This window comes from Hylobates moloch, unplaced genomic scaffold (assembly GCF_009828535.3).
Source record: "Hylobates moloch isolate HMO894 unplaced genomic scaffold, HMol_V3 SCAFFOLD_1, whole genome shotgun sequence".
Lineage (NCBI taxonomy): Eukaryota > Metazoa > Chordata > Mammalia > Primates > Hylobatidae > Hylobates > Hylobates moloch.
The window spans coordinates 163,672,866-163,688,785 of NW_026652276.1; the positions used below are offsets into that span (position 1 = coordinate 163,672,866).

The 15,920-nt window shown below is 38.0% G+C and overlaps 1 protein-coding gene across 3 annotated transcripts in view; it reads left to right on the forward strand.

The window, feature by feature from the left end:
* The first annotated feature begins 13,296 nt into the window (after positions 1-13,296).
* Positions 13,297-15,920, forward strand: part of SEM1 (SEM1 26S proteasome subunit) — a 93,844-nt gene continuing 91,220 nt past the window's right edge. The window contains exon 1 of one of the 3 annotated variants that reach the window (XM_058447054.1): positions 13,297-13,497. In XM_058447054.1, the coding sequence (XP_058303037.1) occupies positions 13,422-13,497 (76 nt within the window). In that variant the 5' untranslated portion in view covers positions 13,297-13,421. The remainder of the gene's footprint in view (positions 13,498-15,920) is intronic. The other 2 variants (XM_058447043.1, XM_032760930.2) reach the window with 2 other exon arrangements.

The window sequence follows — 15,920 nt, forward strand, 5'->3', positions numbered from 1 at the left end:
AAATACCATTTGACCCAGCAATCGCATTACTGGGTATATACCCAAAGGATTATAAATCATTCTACTATAAAGACATATGCACACGTATGTTTACTGCAGCAGTATTCACAATAGCAAAGACTTGGAGCCAAGTTCCAAGTTCTTGAACATTCAGAGATGTAGTCTCTGCCTGAGGATTTCCAAAGAGTAGATCACCAGATGGCGACAGGTCATGAAGCACCATTTCCTAGCCATGTCCCATCATAACAGGTGATGCTGGCTTGCAGACGAGTCTCCTATTGACCCACCTCCTCAGCTACATATTGTTATAATAGAACTGGTAAACTGCCTGAAGAGAATCTTCATAGAGGAACGTATTAGATTTCAGGCTCTTATGTGTTGCTCACTGTTGTATCCATAGGGTCTAGAAAATGTGCCTGGCACATAGCAGGTCCTCAACACACTTTTTTTCAAATCATGAATAAACATTAACAGCGTTTTTCTAACTTAGCCATTAATTTTCGAATATCTTCAAATATCCAAAAACATCAAAAAATTCTTTTAATATTGTCATTCCTTCTCACAAGCAGATCCATTTTTGTCTTCTAACTTTAAGCTCCTAGTTACCTTTAAACATTTATCAAGCCCTTAGTAAAGATCAGGTTTCATAGAATATAAACCCACAATACAATTGCTGATATTTAGGGGTTTATTTTCTGTGACAGAGTACATATTTCATATATGTACAAACATCATACAAAGATCATAAGTATCATTTTTAAAATTTTTTATTGCTGGTCTAAGAAAAAAATGAAAGCAAACATCCAGAGTTATAAGATTCATGATTTTCCCTGCATTCTTAGTAGCAGTACCTATAGGACATACTTTTATGTTAAAGGCCCATGCTGCTGTAAGATGCTGACATTCTTATAACTTATGACCTGAACAATCTGAAGGAGCACAAAGAAACACCACTGATGTGTGGGTGAATGGTTTCCCAAGGAGGCTGGCACCTCAAATGCATTAATTTCTTCACTGAGGTCGTAAGATTCTCACAGCAAGATGTGAGTAGTTTACTCAGAATAAAAGACAAGGTCTTAGTGAAGGCCTACAAGGTCTCTCTGACTTCATCCCACTGGAGGGGAGTGAGTGTGGGGAAGAATATTCCTTCATATTCCTCAAACACACCAGGTTTGCTCCACCATTCCTGCTTGCTCTGTAAGTTCTCACTGCCTGGGATGTTCTTTCCCCAGTCCCCACTTGGCTAACTACTCTCACTGCCTTTGTCTTGCTCAAATGTCTCTCCTTCTCCAGGAGTTCTACCCTGATTGCATTATTAAATGCAGCCATCTGCCCCCATTCTGTCACACCCCCACCCCTGCCCGCCATATTCCTTAGCCTGTTATCTACTCCCCTTAGCACTTCCCACCTACTGAAGATATGGCATACCGTGTTCTTTACCGTTCCTCACACTAGAACGTAAACTCCTCAAGGGCAGATCTCTTCACTGTTTGGTTCACTGAGGTACCCTACCCCAGAATAGTAGCTGGCAGATAGTGGGCACTCCATAATAACTCCTTGAAGAATGAATAGAGGAATTAGTTCACTCATAGACCAAGCTCTTTAATATATCACTTTTCCCTTTCAGTTTTAGTCTGCTCTAATATTAATATCTGCTGGGAGGTTTTGCGTGTCTGAGAAGTTGAACTCTCCCAACCTGTTGGTTGGGCTTACTCAGTGAAGGATCTAGTCTCTGGAATTTATTCTTCTGGGCAGGCTGCCAGAAACTGAATTTGTTGTCTTTGGGGTATGATGCAAGATTGGGGGTTCTTTGTTATTCTGAGGGGTGTGTTTCAATTTTGGCTGACTTTATTGTATTGTCTGGGAATTTATTCTTGTGTTGAGTTTTATTTGTCTGGGTTGATCAAGCAATTTAGCAACTATTCTTCACAGAGCTATGGAATACTAGAAATTAGAGCTGAAAAACACCTCATGGTTGATCCAGACCATCCCCCTGCCATTAAGTCTTCTTGCTCACCACAATACACTGTCCATGGCTTTGTTCAATGAAGTTTTAAATGTCCTTAGAGATTCTTTTGGGCACCCACTCAACTAACCTAATACTCCTGACAATTAACAAGAATTCACAATGTATTGTCTAAACTTTCCCTTTCTTATTTTCATTTTATTTCTCCTATTTACAGTCCAAGGTCAACCCTTTTTCTTTTGGAATTTTATACCTTTCAGAGAGGTGTGGACTTACATTTCTGCTCTATTAGTTCTTTAACCAAACTATGTGTTCCTACCTTAATCTTTCTTCATTCTCTTTGTTTAATTTTGGTTTTGGTTATTGAATTCCTTCCAACTCATCACCTTGGTTTGCAGTATGTATAGTTTCACTGTTCACCCATTGAACGACTATCACAATGCTTTTCCTTCAGAAATCTTAAGACAAAGCACTGCCATCTGCCATATATAATTACAAATATATCCAATTTGATGACATAATCAACCTAGGGTGTTTTTGTTTTACTCATCAGAATATTAAATAAGTTCTATGCAATGCTGTTTACTCAACTTGATTTTAAATTCTGATGTTAACTGTGTAATATCAGACATCTCACTTAAGCCCTTTGTACTTTTGTTTTTATATCTGCAAAAGGAGAGAACAACATCAGCTTCAGCCTCCTTTGCTGTAATCTTATGAAAATAAATATGCTATTCTAGGGCTAGAAAGAGATATTTCAGAGAAAAAAACACCTCACTTCCCAGCTTTCAGATAGAATCACACAGGATAAATTATTCTCAATATATGAAGTTCAAATGACACTCTTTTCTGCTTACAGTAATTTATGCTAAATCAATCCATCTCCATTTGTAGTAAAGGGCAAATTTTTAAAATTCAAAAATGCCATGGGCTGATTTTTATAAAATACTAAATCACAGGGTTGGATGAAGTGGCAGTGTCAAACTGCTCTAAGAGTTTCTAAGTGTTTATGCTCACTTTCTGTAGTTGTCTTTTATAGGCACTGGTCCAGGTACCCCACTTTGAGTAGCTCTGTGCTAGACAATTATATGCCTCACCTTCAGATTCAGATATAGGCTCAGAGGCCTGATAGATACTTTTCAAGATAACCCTTTCTCTTCTAATGATTAACATTAGACTTGATTTTACTTTTCAATTTTTGTACTTCAATTCAAAATCAACTTTAAAAAAATAGAATAGCAAATCAATTAATCATTCCTCTCAAAACATTTGATTACATATTTCTCTTTTATTTATCGTCACCTTTTTTCAAAGTGTGGCAATCCTTAATTCATACCATAAAATCAAATCTGAATGAAAAATACTTTTAAGAAAGAAGAAAAAAATAATTCCATGGAGCTCACACCAGACCCGTGAGTTACAGAATGATCTCTTAGTCACAGCGATGCTAGCAGCTCCACTTCTCAAACTGTCACTAGTCTCTGGCAGCCTACCATCAGGGATAGGCTGACAGCAAGCAAACACATTCCAATCAAAAGGAAGGCAAAATCACCCAGTGCTAATTCTACCCCACCTGGCAGTCTGCCATCAACCTTTACTCTTCGGATTTAAGCCACAGATCTTATATCATAAATAACTGGAGTAGCTATTACATAAGCTGGTTATGGGATGCATATGCTTTCAACTAGCATCTTTTATAGTTTGGGTACAAGAAAAATTTTGAGTTTTAGCACTCTTTTCTGGAATAGGCTTCTCTTATTTTTAGTGGGTTTTAATTATGTTGAGAAGGAATTAAATAATGATATATTGAAATTTCATTTTTCCAGGGAATTAAAAAAAATAAAGTCAATTGGAAAACATGAAATGTGAGGAAATATTAAATACAGTTTTAAACTGAACAAACGTAATCCATAAGTTACACATTGGGCTTTTTATGATCTAAAAATTTCTTCCAAGAAAAAGAAAAATTGAAATTCAAAGACTTATGAGCTTGTTTCAAAAAACAGTAAAAATAAGTTCCAACTGGTGTAAGAACATGGATAAAGTCCCAACTCATGGTCAAGGTACAACATGGTACCAGGGCAAATAATAGCACAGGATGAGTGAGGTATTAGCAGAGAAGAAACTTTAAATGCAGAACATTTTATACTACTTTAAGGGATTTTATACAACTAAGAAAACATATATATATATATATATATATATATATATACATACACACACATATGTATAAATAGCAGAGAAAATGTATTAAAACAATATATTTCTGATGAAGTTTTTCTTTACACAATTTTCTAAGAGCAAGCACATGGCCAATGTGGATTAATCATTAATGAATTTAATAAAGTGAACAGATTATTAGCTCCTAAAGCTAGTTATTTTGTTTTTCAAATGTTTCAAATGTGCCAGATGTTTCATAAAAATAGTTTTTATTATTTAAAATGATTTATGAAGCTAGAATGCCCAACTTTTATTTCTGTGTTAAAATCTAAGTGTTAAAAACCGTTAACAAACAGAATTTACAGTTCAGTTAGCAGTCACTGAATGTGAAAAGAGTTCTTAAAATGCTCCTCTTCAGAGCCATTCTCGTTCCCATAGAAACCAATGTGAGATCCTGGAAAACAAGGTAAGTTCTAAAATAATCACCATTATAAATACCCATTATATAAATGTAAATACAGGCAACTGAAATGATTTAGATGATTTTGAAATTGCATATCATTTCCCAAACCATAATGATTCCTTCAGAGTGGTTCTTGTCTGTCATATAAATACAGCATTTACAAAATTTTAAAAATTCTTATGATTTACCTGTGAGACCATAATCGCCTTTTCAAACAAGTCTTGGGCATGCAAATACCGATTTTTGAACAGGTAGTTTGGTCCAAAATGGGGTCTTTTTGGGCTGGGCTCTTATGTTGTGGTAGATTAAGCACTTCTCATTATTAGCATTTAGATTTTAAATAACTGTATCTTTATTCATTACTAATTGTTCTACGATGAGATCTAAATACTTTAGAGAGTTTACAATGATAATTTTTCATGCTTTCATTTGTCCAGGCATTTTTTTATGACAAAAGAGCCAAAAAAGCTCCGTCTATTTGGGATTGTAATTCTTCCCAAAGTCCAGAATCAATCACTGGGTACAGAGTACTCATAATACTAATAAAGATGTGAGTATGAGTTGTTCCCAGGTATATATACACCTTCCAAGAAAAGCTAAGCTCCTCCCCCATAAACCAAGTCATTAAACATATCACACACAAAAATCAACTCAAAGTGGATTAAAGGCTTAAATATAAGACCGGACACTGTAAAACTCCTAAAAGAAAACAGGAGGAAAGCTTCCTCATACTGGTCTAAAAATGATTTTTTGAATATCCCAAAAGCAAAAATAGACAAATGGGACTACGTCAAACTCAAAAGCTTCTCGACAGCCAAGGAAACAGAATGAAAGGGCAGCCTATGGAATGGGAAAAAATATTTGCGAACTATTTATCTGATAAGGGGTTAATATCAAACACACATAAGGAACTTCTATAACACAACAGCAAACAAAACAAAGCAAAACAAAAACCCAAATATCCCAATTAAATAATTGGCAAATGATTGGAATAAACATTTATCCAAAGAAGACATACAAATGATCAAAAGGTATATGAAAAGATTCTCTACCTCACTACTTATCAGGAAAATGTAAATCAAAACAACAATGAGATATTATGTCATACCTGTTAGAACGGCTATTATAAAAAAAAATAAGGCAAGTGTTGGTGAGGTTGTGGAGAAACTGGAATCCTTGTGTGATGCTGATGGAAGTCTAAAAATGGTGCAGCCTCTATGGAAAACAGTATGGAATTTCCTTAGAAAATTAAAAACAGAACAACCATATGATCGAATTATTCCACTTCTGGGTATATATCCAAAGGAATTGAAGCCAGGCTCTCAAAGAGATATCTGTACTCCCATGAATATGTAGTATTATTGTAGTATTATTTGCAATATCCAACATATAGAAATAATCTGAATGCCCATCAACTAATGAATGGATTAAGAAAATGTGGTGTATATATACACAGTGGAATATTATTTAGCCTCAAAAAAGGAAATCCTGCTATATGCAACTGTATAAAAAAGTAAAACACAACAACATGAACGAATCTGGAGGACATTATGCTAAGTGAAATAAGCCAGTCAGAAGAGACAAATAATGCATGATCTCACTTAAATGCAGGATCCAAAATAGTCCAAGTAATAGAAACAGAGAATAGAATGGTAGTTGCCAGGGACTAGGGGGCAGGGAAATGGGGATTTGCTGTTCAATGGTTATAAAGCTACAGTTATACAAAATGAATAAGTTCTAGAGATCTGCTGTACAATATAGTGCTTACAGTTAACAATACTGTATTGTGCACTCAAAAATGGAAGAGGGTAAATCTTATGTTAAGTCTTCTTACCACAATGATAATAATAAACCCAAACGTGTATCACAATGGGGTTCAGAGCTGGCTGCAAGTATCCAGAATCTGCCTGCATTGTTAGAGTCCACTTTTCTTAAATATCCTTAATTTTAAGATCTGTTTCAGGAGAAAGGTGAGTATATTTTAAAGGTCCAGAAAGAATGAAAATTTGAACAGACAGCTATATATTTACATGAAATAAGAAATTTCCTACAAAAGATATCCTAATCACAACTTTCTAATGTCCCATCCTTTATACACTTCCTTCTTCATTTCCAATGCTACAAATTGATATGGCTTGGTTTGTCCAACCCTTTTAGAATTTCATTTTTCTCTGAATAGAATTATACTTGCATTTATTACAAATATATGTGGAATTTTAATGATGGTGTTGATAGCTGCCTAAAAGCTGTGACCTGGTGGAGAAAGGAAGTTCCTGAAAGTGTGCTGCAGACCAGCTTTAAGGATTTATTATAATATTATCTAGGACCTGCCCTTTAGAGACTCACAAGAAGCTACAGCAAATGATTGTGTTCTAAAGGTTAAAGAAAGCAGATAAAAAGATAGCTCCATTACTCAGCACAGCAAATGTTCAGTATATCTTGATGACAAGCATAGAAGTGGTTGGAAATAGTCGACTTCCCTTCTGTGAAGAAGCTTATGCATTGCTAGAGGATAGGAACCAGCATTATCATCCTCCTTTCTTTATCAAACAACCATTACTTACTGTGTATTTGCTATATGCTGGGCACCGGAGAGTTTTATATGCAGTAACTTAATCCTAACAACATTATGAGGAAAGTAATTTTACTACTTCCATTTCAAAGATTGGAAAAATGAGGCACACAAGGGAAATTTCCTAGAGATACAGCCAGCAAATAGTAGAGCCTGATTTAAACTCAGGAAGGATGAATTTGGAGACCAGGCTTTTTACATACTTTGAAAGGATGTCTTAGAAATTGAGGTGTAGGTCAGCTTCCTCAACCCTTCATGGCTAGTTAGCTCTGCTCTCCCAAAGTCAAATTGAAGGTGCCTTTGAAATCAGTCCTTCCTCTAGACATCAACCGTTAAATATCCTCTGTTTCTCCCTGGATAGGCATTACAAGCATATGCCACCATGCCCAGCCTCAAGTAAATTTTTTTCCCTAAAAGTTTCATTAGGGATACTTATGATATTAGTATCCCTAATATCATGATATAGATATGGACTATAACAGGTTGACCTTTCTGTACAGACCTGTTATAATCCATTATATAGTCCAACCTGTTATAGTCCATTCTGTCTACTTACTAAATGGTCACTCCATAGCCCACTTAAGAATTCAGGTATTTGTCATATAACTAATATCATAAGAATCCCTAATGAAACTTTTAGGGAAAAAAATTTACTTGAGGCTGGGCATGGTGGCATATGCTTGTAATCCCAGTACTTTGGGAGGCCATGGCAGTAGGATTGCTTGAGCCTGGGAGTTCAAGACCAGACTGGGCAAAATGACGAGACCCTATCTTTACAAAAAATTAGCTGGGCATGGTGGCCTGAACCTGTAGTCACAGCTACCAGCGAGGCTGAGGTGGGAGACTTACCTGAGACCAGGAGGATGAGGCTGCAGTGAGCCATGATTGTGCCACTGCACTCCAGCCTGTGCAACAGAGTGAGATGCTGTCTCAAAAAAAAAAGAATTTACTTGAGACAAACAGAATCATCTACTACAAAATATACTGCTAACTTGTTTTCCTACCTATAAAGTTAAAACTATTCAATCAATTACAGATATGATATAATATGTAAGTGAACGCAAGTTTTGACTATGAATGCTTTTCATAAGATTGTTGAGAGTTTCTTAGTCATTGAGAGTTAATCCTAGAGTTCAATTTTCTTTTTCATTCTACCTCTTTGCCTTCTGCACTTCTGTCTACATTCATGTTTCAGAAAGAAAATGATTCTGGGGGTTCTGGTGTTAACTGTCTGCCTCTCTGCACGTCGGGATGGTTTGTTTCCTATCATTTAAGAAAGTCCTTAGAATATAATAGCATCACCACTTCTTAGCACTATGACCTTGGCCACATTACCAACTTCTCTGAGTCTCAGTTCCTCAAGTATAAAATGGATTTAAATTGTACTCAGTAGGTGTACTGGTCTGTTCTCATGCTGCTAATAAAGACATACCTGATATTCAATAATTTATAAAGGAAAGAGATTTAATTGACTCACAGTTCCACATGGCTGGGGAGGCCTCACAATAATGGCTGAAGGCAAATAAGGGGGAAAGTCACGTCTTATATTGCAGCAGACAAGAGAGCAGGTGCAGGGGAACTCCCCTTCATAAAACTACCAGATCTTGTGAGATGTAGTTACTATCACAAGAACAGCACAGGAAAGACCCACATCCATGATTTAATTACCTCCCACTGGGTCCCTCCCACAACATGCAGGAATTATGGGAGCTACAATTCAAGACGTGGTAGGGACACAGTCAAACCATATCATTCTGCCCCTTGCCCTTCCCAAATCTCATGTCCTCCCATTTCAAAACAAATCATGCCTCCCAACAGTCCCCCGAAGTCTTAACTCATTTCAGCATTAACTCAAAAGTCCACAGTTCATAGTCTCATCTGAGAAAAGGCAAGTCCCTTCTGCCTGTGAGCCTGTAAAATCAAAAGCAAGTTAGTTACTTCCTAGCTACAATGGGGGTACAGGCATTGGGTACATATACTCATTCTAAATGGGAGAAATTGGCCAAAATGAAGCAGCTACAGGCCCCATGCGAGTCCAAAATCCAGCAGCTACAGGCCCCATGCAAGTCCAAAATCCTATGAGGCAGTCAAATCTTAAAGCTCCAAAACGATCTCCTTTGACTCCTTGTCTCACATCCGGTTCAAGCTGATGCAAGAGGTGAGTTCCAGTGGTCTTGCGCAGCTCTGCCTCTGTAGCTTTGCAGGGTACAGCCTCTCTCCTGGCTGCTTTCAAAAGGTGGTGTTGAGTGTCTGTAGCTTTTCCATGCATATGGTGCAAGCTGTTGGTCAATCTACCATTCTGAGGTCTGGAGGAAGGTGGCTCTCTTCTCAGCTCCACAAGGCAGTGCCCCAGTGGGAACTCTGTGTGGGGGTTCTAACCCCACATTTCCCTTCTGCACTACCCCAGCAGATGTTCTCCATGAGGGCTACACTCCTGTAGTGAACTTCTGCCTGGACATCCAGGCATTTTCATACTTCCTCTGAAATCTATGTGGAGGTTCCCAAACCTCAATTCTTGACTTCTGTGCATCAGCAGGCCCGATACCATGTGGAAGCTGCCAAGGCTTGGGGCTTGCGCCCTCTGAAGCCATGGCCTGAACTGTACCTTGGTGACGCAGGGCACCAAGTACTGAGGCTACATACAGCAGGGGTCTCTGGGCCCAGCCCATGAAACCACTTTTCCCTCCTAGGCCTCTGGGTCTGTGATGGGTGTGGCTGTCATGAAGGTCTCTGACATGTCCTGGAGAGATTTTCCCATGTCTTGGCAATTAACATTTTGCTTCTTTTTACTTATTCAAATTTCTGCAGCCAGCTTGAATATCTCCCCAGAAAGTGGGTTTTTCTTTTCTACTGCATCATCAGGCTGCAAATTTTCCATACTTTTATGCTTTGTCACCTCTTGAATGCTTTGCTGCTTAGAAATTTCTTCTGCCAGATAAGCCTAAATCACCTCTCTCAAGTCAAAGTGCCACAGTTCTCTAAGGCAGGGGTAAAATACGACCAGTCTCTCTGCATAGCAAGAGTAACCTTTACTCCAGTTTCCAGCAAGTTCCTCATCTCCATCTGAGACCACCTCAGCCTGGAATTTATTTTATAGTCCATTTCACTATCAGCATTCTGGTCAAAGCCATTCAACAAGTCTCTAGGATGTTCTGAACTTTCACATCTTCCTGTCTTCTGAGCCCTCCAAGTCTCTAGGAAGTTCCAAACTTTCCCATATTTTTCTATCTTCTTCTGAGACCTCCAAACTGTTCCAACCTCTGCCTGTTACCCAGTTCTAAAGTTGCTTCCATATTTTCAGGTATCTTTACAGCAGTGCCCTATTACTCTGTACCAACTGACTGTATTAGTTTGTTCTCACGCTGCTAATAAAGACATATCTGGGACTAGGTAATTTATAAAGGAAAGAGGTTTAATTGACTCACAGTTCCACATGGCCAGGGAGGCCTCAGAATTATGGCTGAAGGTGAATGAGGAGCAAAGTCATGTCATACATGGTGGCAGACAAGAGAGCTTGTATAGGGAAACTCTCCTTTATAAAACCATCAGATCTTGTGAGACTTATTTACTATCAGGAGAATAGCATGGGAAAGACCGGCCCCCATGATTCAATTACCTCCCACTGAGTCCCTCCCACAACATGTGGGAATTATGGGAGCTACAATTCAAGATGGGATTTGGGTGAGGACAGAAGCAAACCATATAAATAGGGCTGTTGTGAGGAGGATTAAATAAGTAAATACACAAAATGGGTTTAGCCCAGTGCCTGATACAAAGTAAACACTAAATGTACATTATTAGAGGGACTGACTTCCTCATAAAGTATTAAAAAGACATCATCAAGGAAACAAAACACACACTTAGAGACTTTAAGGGTTGACAAGGAGAATATGAAATATTTAAAAATATAAGTTCCTTAGTTAATAATAGCTAACATGTATTGATCATTTATTATGTGTCAGGCATTGAACTATGTACATTATATACATAATCTCCTTTAATCTTAACTGTAACTGCAAATAACCAAAATGTATTACAGAGAAATTAAGTAATTTGTCTAAACTCCCCTTTAGAAGGAACTGAGACTGGATTTATAATACAAACTGGTCTGCAAATATGTATTCTTAATATCATTTTCCAAAATTATTCCATGTGCCATGACCCTTGAAATGCAAAGTTGCTCATTGTGCCATGTGCCATGACATTTAAAATGAGAAGTTATTGTCTATGGCCGTACCACCCTGAACATGCCCCATCTCATCTGAAATAAGAAGTTATTTAAGTTTCAGCATTCTGGATATCATGAACCAGTACAATGGAAGAACCAGTACAATGGAAGAAAGGGCAGGGGTGGTCGAAGTTGACGTAAGATTGTTGATTTTTTGTTTTTGTTTTTTTTTTTTTGAGACAGAGTCTTGCTCTGTCACCCAGGCTGTAGTGCAGTGGCGTCATCTCAGCTCACTGCAAGCTCCAGCTCCCAGGTTTATGCTATTCTCCTGCCTCAGCCCCCTGAGTAGCTGGGACTACAGGCACCTGCCACCGCGCCTGGCTAATTTTTTGTATTTTCAGTAGAGATGGGGTTTCACCCTGTTAGCCAGGATGGTCTCGATCTCCTGACCGTGTGATCCACCTGCCTTGGCCTCCCAAAGTGCTGGGATTACAGGCGTGAGCCACTGCACCCGGCCAGATTGTTGATTTTTAAATCAACAACCTCTCTTTAAATTGAATATAGTTTTAGGGGGAAAAATCACCATATTGCTGTTGATTTTTTTCTTTTGCTGAGGATTGATACAAACTTCATCATATATCAAATGAAATAAATAATAGGTCCAGGAACTAGAATTTGGGTTTTCTGACTCCTTGGCAAAATCTTTTTTTTTTTTACCTTCTTTTAAAAATTATTTTTATTGACAAATGAAAATTGCCTATATTTATGGAGCACACGTTTTAAAATACAAATACATTGTATAATGACTAAATCACACTAAATAAGATATGCATTACCTGACATAATTTTTTTGGTGTGAGATACCACTATTTTCAGTAATCTATACAAATCAAATAGTATAAGAGATACATTTTTTAAAAATTACATCTAATTGTAGTTCTTGGCCAAGTTTGTTCTACATTTAATTATTCAGTTTTCTGTATTCCCAAACACTGTTCATTTCTCACTAATATTAAGATGGAGATTCAAGTGGATTACTGTGTTTCATTGTGATGTATCTGTTTACATGTCTCTGAGTAGAATATGAGCTCCTTGAAGAAAGGGACCTTGTCTATACATGTTTGATGCACAGCTCCTGGTAAGCGGTATGACCTTACATTGTTGAATAAAGGAATGACATTTATAGATATAATCTGGAACATGCATCAACATTTACAATAATACTCAATTTGTGTATGTATATTCCATAATATTCACCCATATACATCCATATATTATATATAGAGTTCCATGAAGTTCACTACTGTATTCAAAATAATATTCAAATGCTATTCAAACAATTCTAAATGATATATTTTGAACACCATAAAATGTTACACAAATCCATATTTAAATAGCATTACTGTATAATAACCTGTAAACTAGAGTTACTACACACACATACACACCACATAAATTCTATTTAAAAAGCTATTTACCACAAAGTAATTCTAAGACCTTATAAACACTGCCTAATGGAAAAGTCTGGAGATCGGAGCCAGGCAAAAAAATCTGCATTTCGGCTGTCTAGCACTACCTGAGTGACTTCGGCTGCTTCTTTCCGAACCTGAATTTTCCGTGATGTGGAGACATTTAATACCACCTTTAGGGAACTGGCTTAAGGACTGGAGGTAATAACGTATGTGAAGGGCTGATGAATGTTTGCAGTTACAGTGTAGTCTCTGCAGTGAGTTCCTCGGTTGCAAACTAAGGGTTTTTTTGTTTGTTTGTTTTACACATTATGAGTCTTTTATAGTCAGGAAAACTACACGGATCTCAACTTTGGCAATTCAGAGAGTCCGAATAACATGGTAGAGACCAAAAAAACCAAAAAAAATCACCTCTATAACTCGGAAAAAGAGCTAAACCCGCAGGAAGCGCTGGGCCGACCTCCAGTATCCCAGCATTCCTCGCGCTGCTACCGTATTCTTTCCCCGAGTCTCTATGGTAGCGTCAGCGTCGGAGGCGGCAGTGACGGTGGCGTTTCCTTGAGGAAGAGTGAGGGTTCCAACTTTTCTGCTGGTCTGTGAGGTGTTGGGCGCGGATAGTCGAGATGTCAGAGAAAAAGCAGCCGGTAGACTTAGGTCTCTTAGAGGAAGACGACGAGTTTGAAGAGTTCCCTGCTGAAGGTAACCGCTGGGCCTCGGTTTCTGTGCCGCGCGGACGGTGACTCAGGCCTCCGTGTGGAGGTGGCTTGGGCGCTCGGGCCCAGCTGGGGGCACCGGCGGGAAGTTTGGACTCCGAGGGCCGGCACTCGAGGCGCTAACGCTCACCCCTCAGTGGCGCCCCAGATTCGGGTTTGGGGTGTCGCGCTGGGACTCACTGGCGAGGCCCAATGGCTTCGGCTTCCTCACTGGGAGGAGCCACCGTGAGTCTGGACCCATAGCCCCGCGTCTGTGATGGTTGATCCGTTTACTGTTCATCTGGGTTACTCACCACTTAAACTTAGTTCAAGTGTACATAACCTCTTTTTCTTTTCTTTTTGTTTTAGCAGTCTTTGTCTTTAAACCTTTCCAGAATTGAATTGTAGTTACGCTAATGCTGCTTAACTTTTAGGATGTTACAAATGAAGCCTCATTAGGTAGGATAGGAGGGTAAGATACTGGGTGCTTAATACACATTATTGCCTTATTCCTGTTCCTCACCATTTTGATCACTTAACTGTGATCTAACTTAATGCTTTATAAGACCCTAAAACTTGCCAGGTATGGTGGCTCACGCCTGTAATCGCAGCAGTTTGGGAGGCAGAGGCAGGAGGATCACATGAAGTCAGGAGTTCAAGACCAGCCTGGGCAACATAGCGAGACCCTGTCCCTACAAAAATAAAATATTTTTTAAAGAGAACCTAAACCTTATACATTTTTTTTTTAGCTTCAAAACTAAAGACCTGGTTTTCTTCATTGTAGGTAATAGCAAATTGCTAACATTTATTGAGTGGCTGCTGTTTTCAGGAACTTGTCTAAGTGTTTTACTTGTAATAGCATATTCCACTTTCATAAATACAAGAAGTAGGCCTCAGTATTGAAATTCTTCAGACAAACTGAAGCTCAGAATGGTTAAGAAACGTTCCTGATGTCTCATAAGTAGTTAAAAATAATAGAACTGGAACTGGGAAACCTGGCCTGATTGACACCAAAGCTCTGAACTTCAGCTGTACTGCTTCTGTTTGTGAAATTGCTGTCGCCAGTTAGGTTTTCAAAATAGGCTGCTTTATTGGCTGATGGTTGATGAGTAGGATTTGTAAATATTTATCTTATAAGAAAAGGAGATTACTTTCTGAAGGTAGTAGAAAGAGAATTGTGGTTAATGGGGTACACAACCTGTTGCATCAAGCAATTACTACTTCACTAAAATTGTCCCAAGTTGTATACCCTATCGGGATCCTATTGTGCGTAAAACCACATAGCTGGAACATTTGTTCTATTTATAATGTATTGTTACTTTGTTTAGTGGAAGAGAACATTAGTGTACATGCTACAGAAACTGGTAAACTAACCCAAAGCACATTTCTTTTCAGTTCTGGAATTATGTGTTGTAGGCATTCTTTTTTGTTTTGGTAATGGATTTATCTGTTCAGTCATGTTTTCTTTAGCTCGCTTTCAAGTTCCTTCATAATCTGCCGACATAGAGCTGTGTCGTAGAAAGCTGGCCTGTTGAAGGTAGGATCTACTTCTTACTCAAACTTCGTGCTTCAAATAGCATTCTTCATTATCATATACAGGGTGGAATGTTAGGCACTTTATTTATATTATGTAATCTAATTATCACTATCACCCTGAGAATATGGAGGCTCAGAGACAAAAAGAAAAACAAAACTTGCCATTATGTCCAAGCCACGATCTGAAAGGTCTAACTCCCTGATCCAAACTTTATCTGTAACATTTAGCAAAGTGCCTGATACATAGTAGGGTGTCAACAAATGCTTGTTGAATGAATGATGAATGAACCCGCATTTAAAATGAGTAGTTGATAATTGACTGCTTAAAAACGATCTAGAGATAACTATGTACCTGATGGTACACTTGATTTTTTTCAGCAACTTTCATCAGCTTTTGTGAGTGTAGTTTGTGCTTGTTCTAAGTTTATATGTGAGCAGCAATTTTGCAAAGTGTCAGTAGTTATATAGTAAAACAAAACAAAAAGGTAAAAGGAAAAGCAAAAAAAAATTCTTTCTAAGGACAGAAGACTCACAACAGACTGGTTTATTAACATTAAGTAACTGACCATTTATGGGTCTCCTTACAGAATGTTTGTTGTCTTGAGGTATAAATGTGTAGAATTAATTCATTCAGGAAACTTTCCATTTTAGAGTGAGAAACATTTTTAATGCCTTTATTTTGTTCAAGTTTCTCTTCTCTGGTTTATGATTTGGAGAGGTTTTTCTTAATTTGAATTAGTGAGAAAATCAGCCCACAATCTGAACCACTCAATATTTACTCATGAAAATATTTCTGATGAATAACAAAACCAAAGGAAAAACACTTCGGAAAATATCACCAAAGAATTATTTCTTTTCTGAGAATCTACATTTCTGACATGTTTTGGTCTAGTC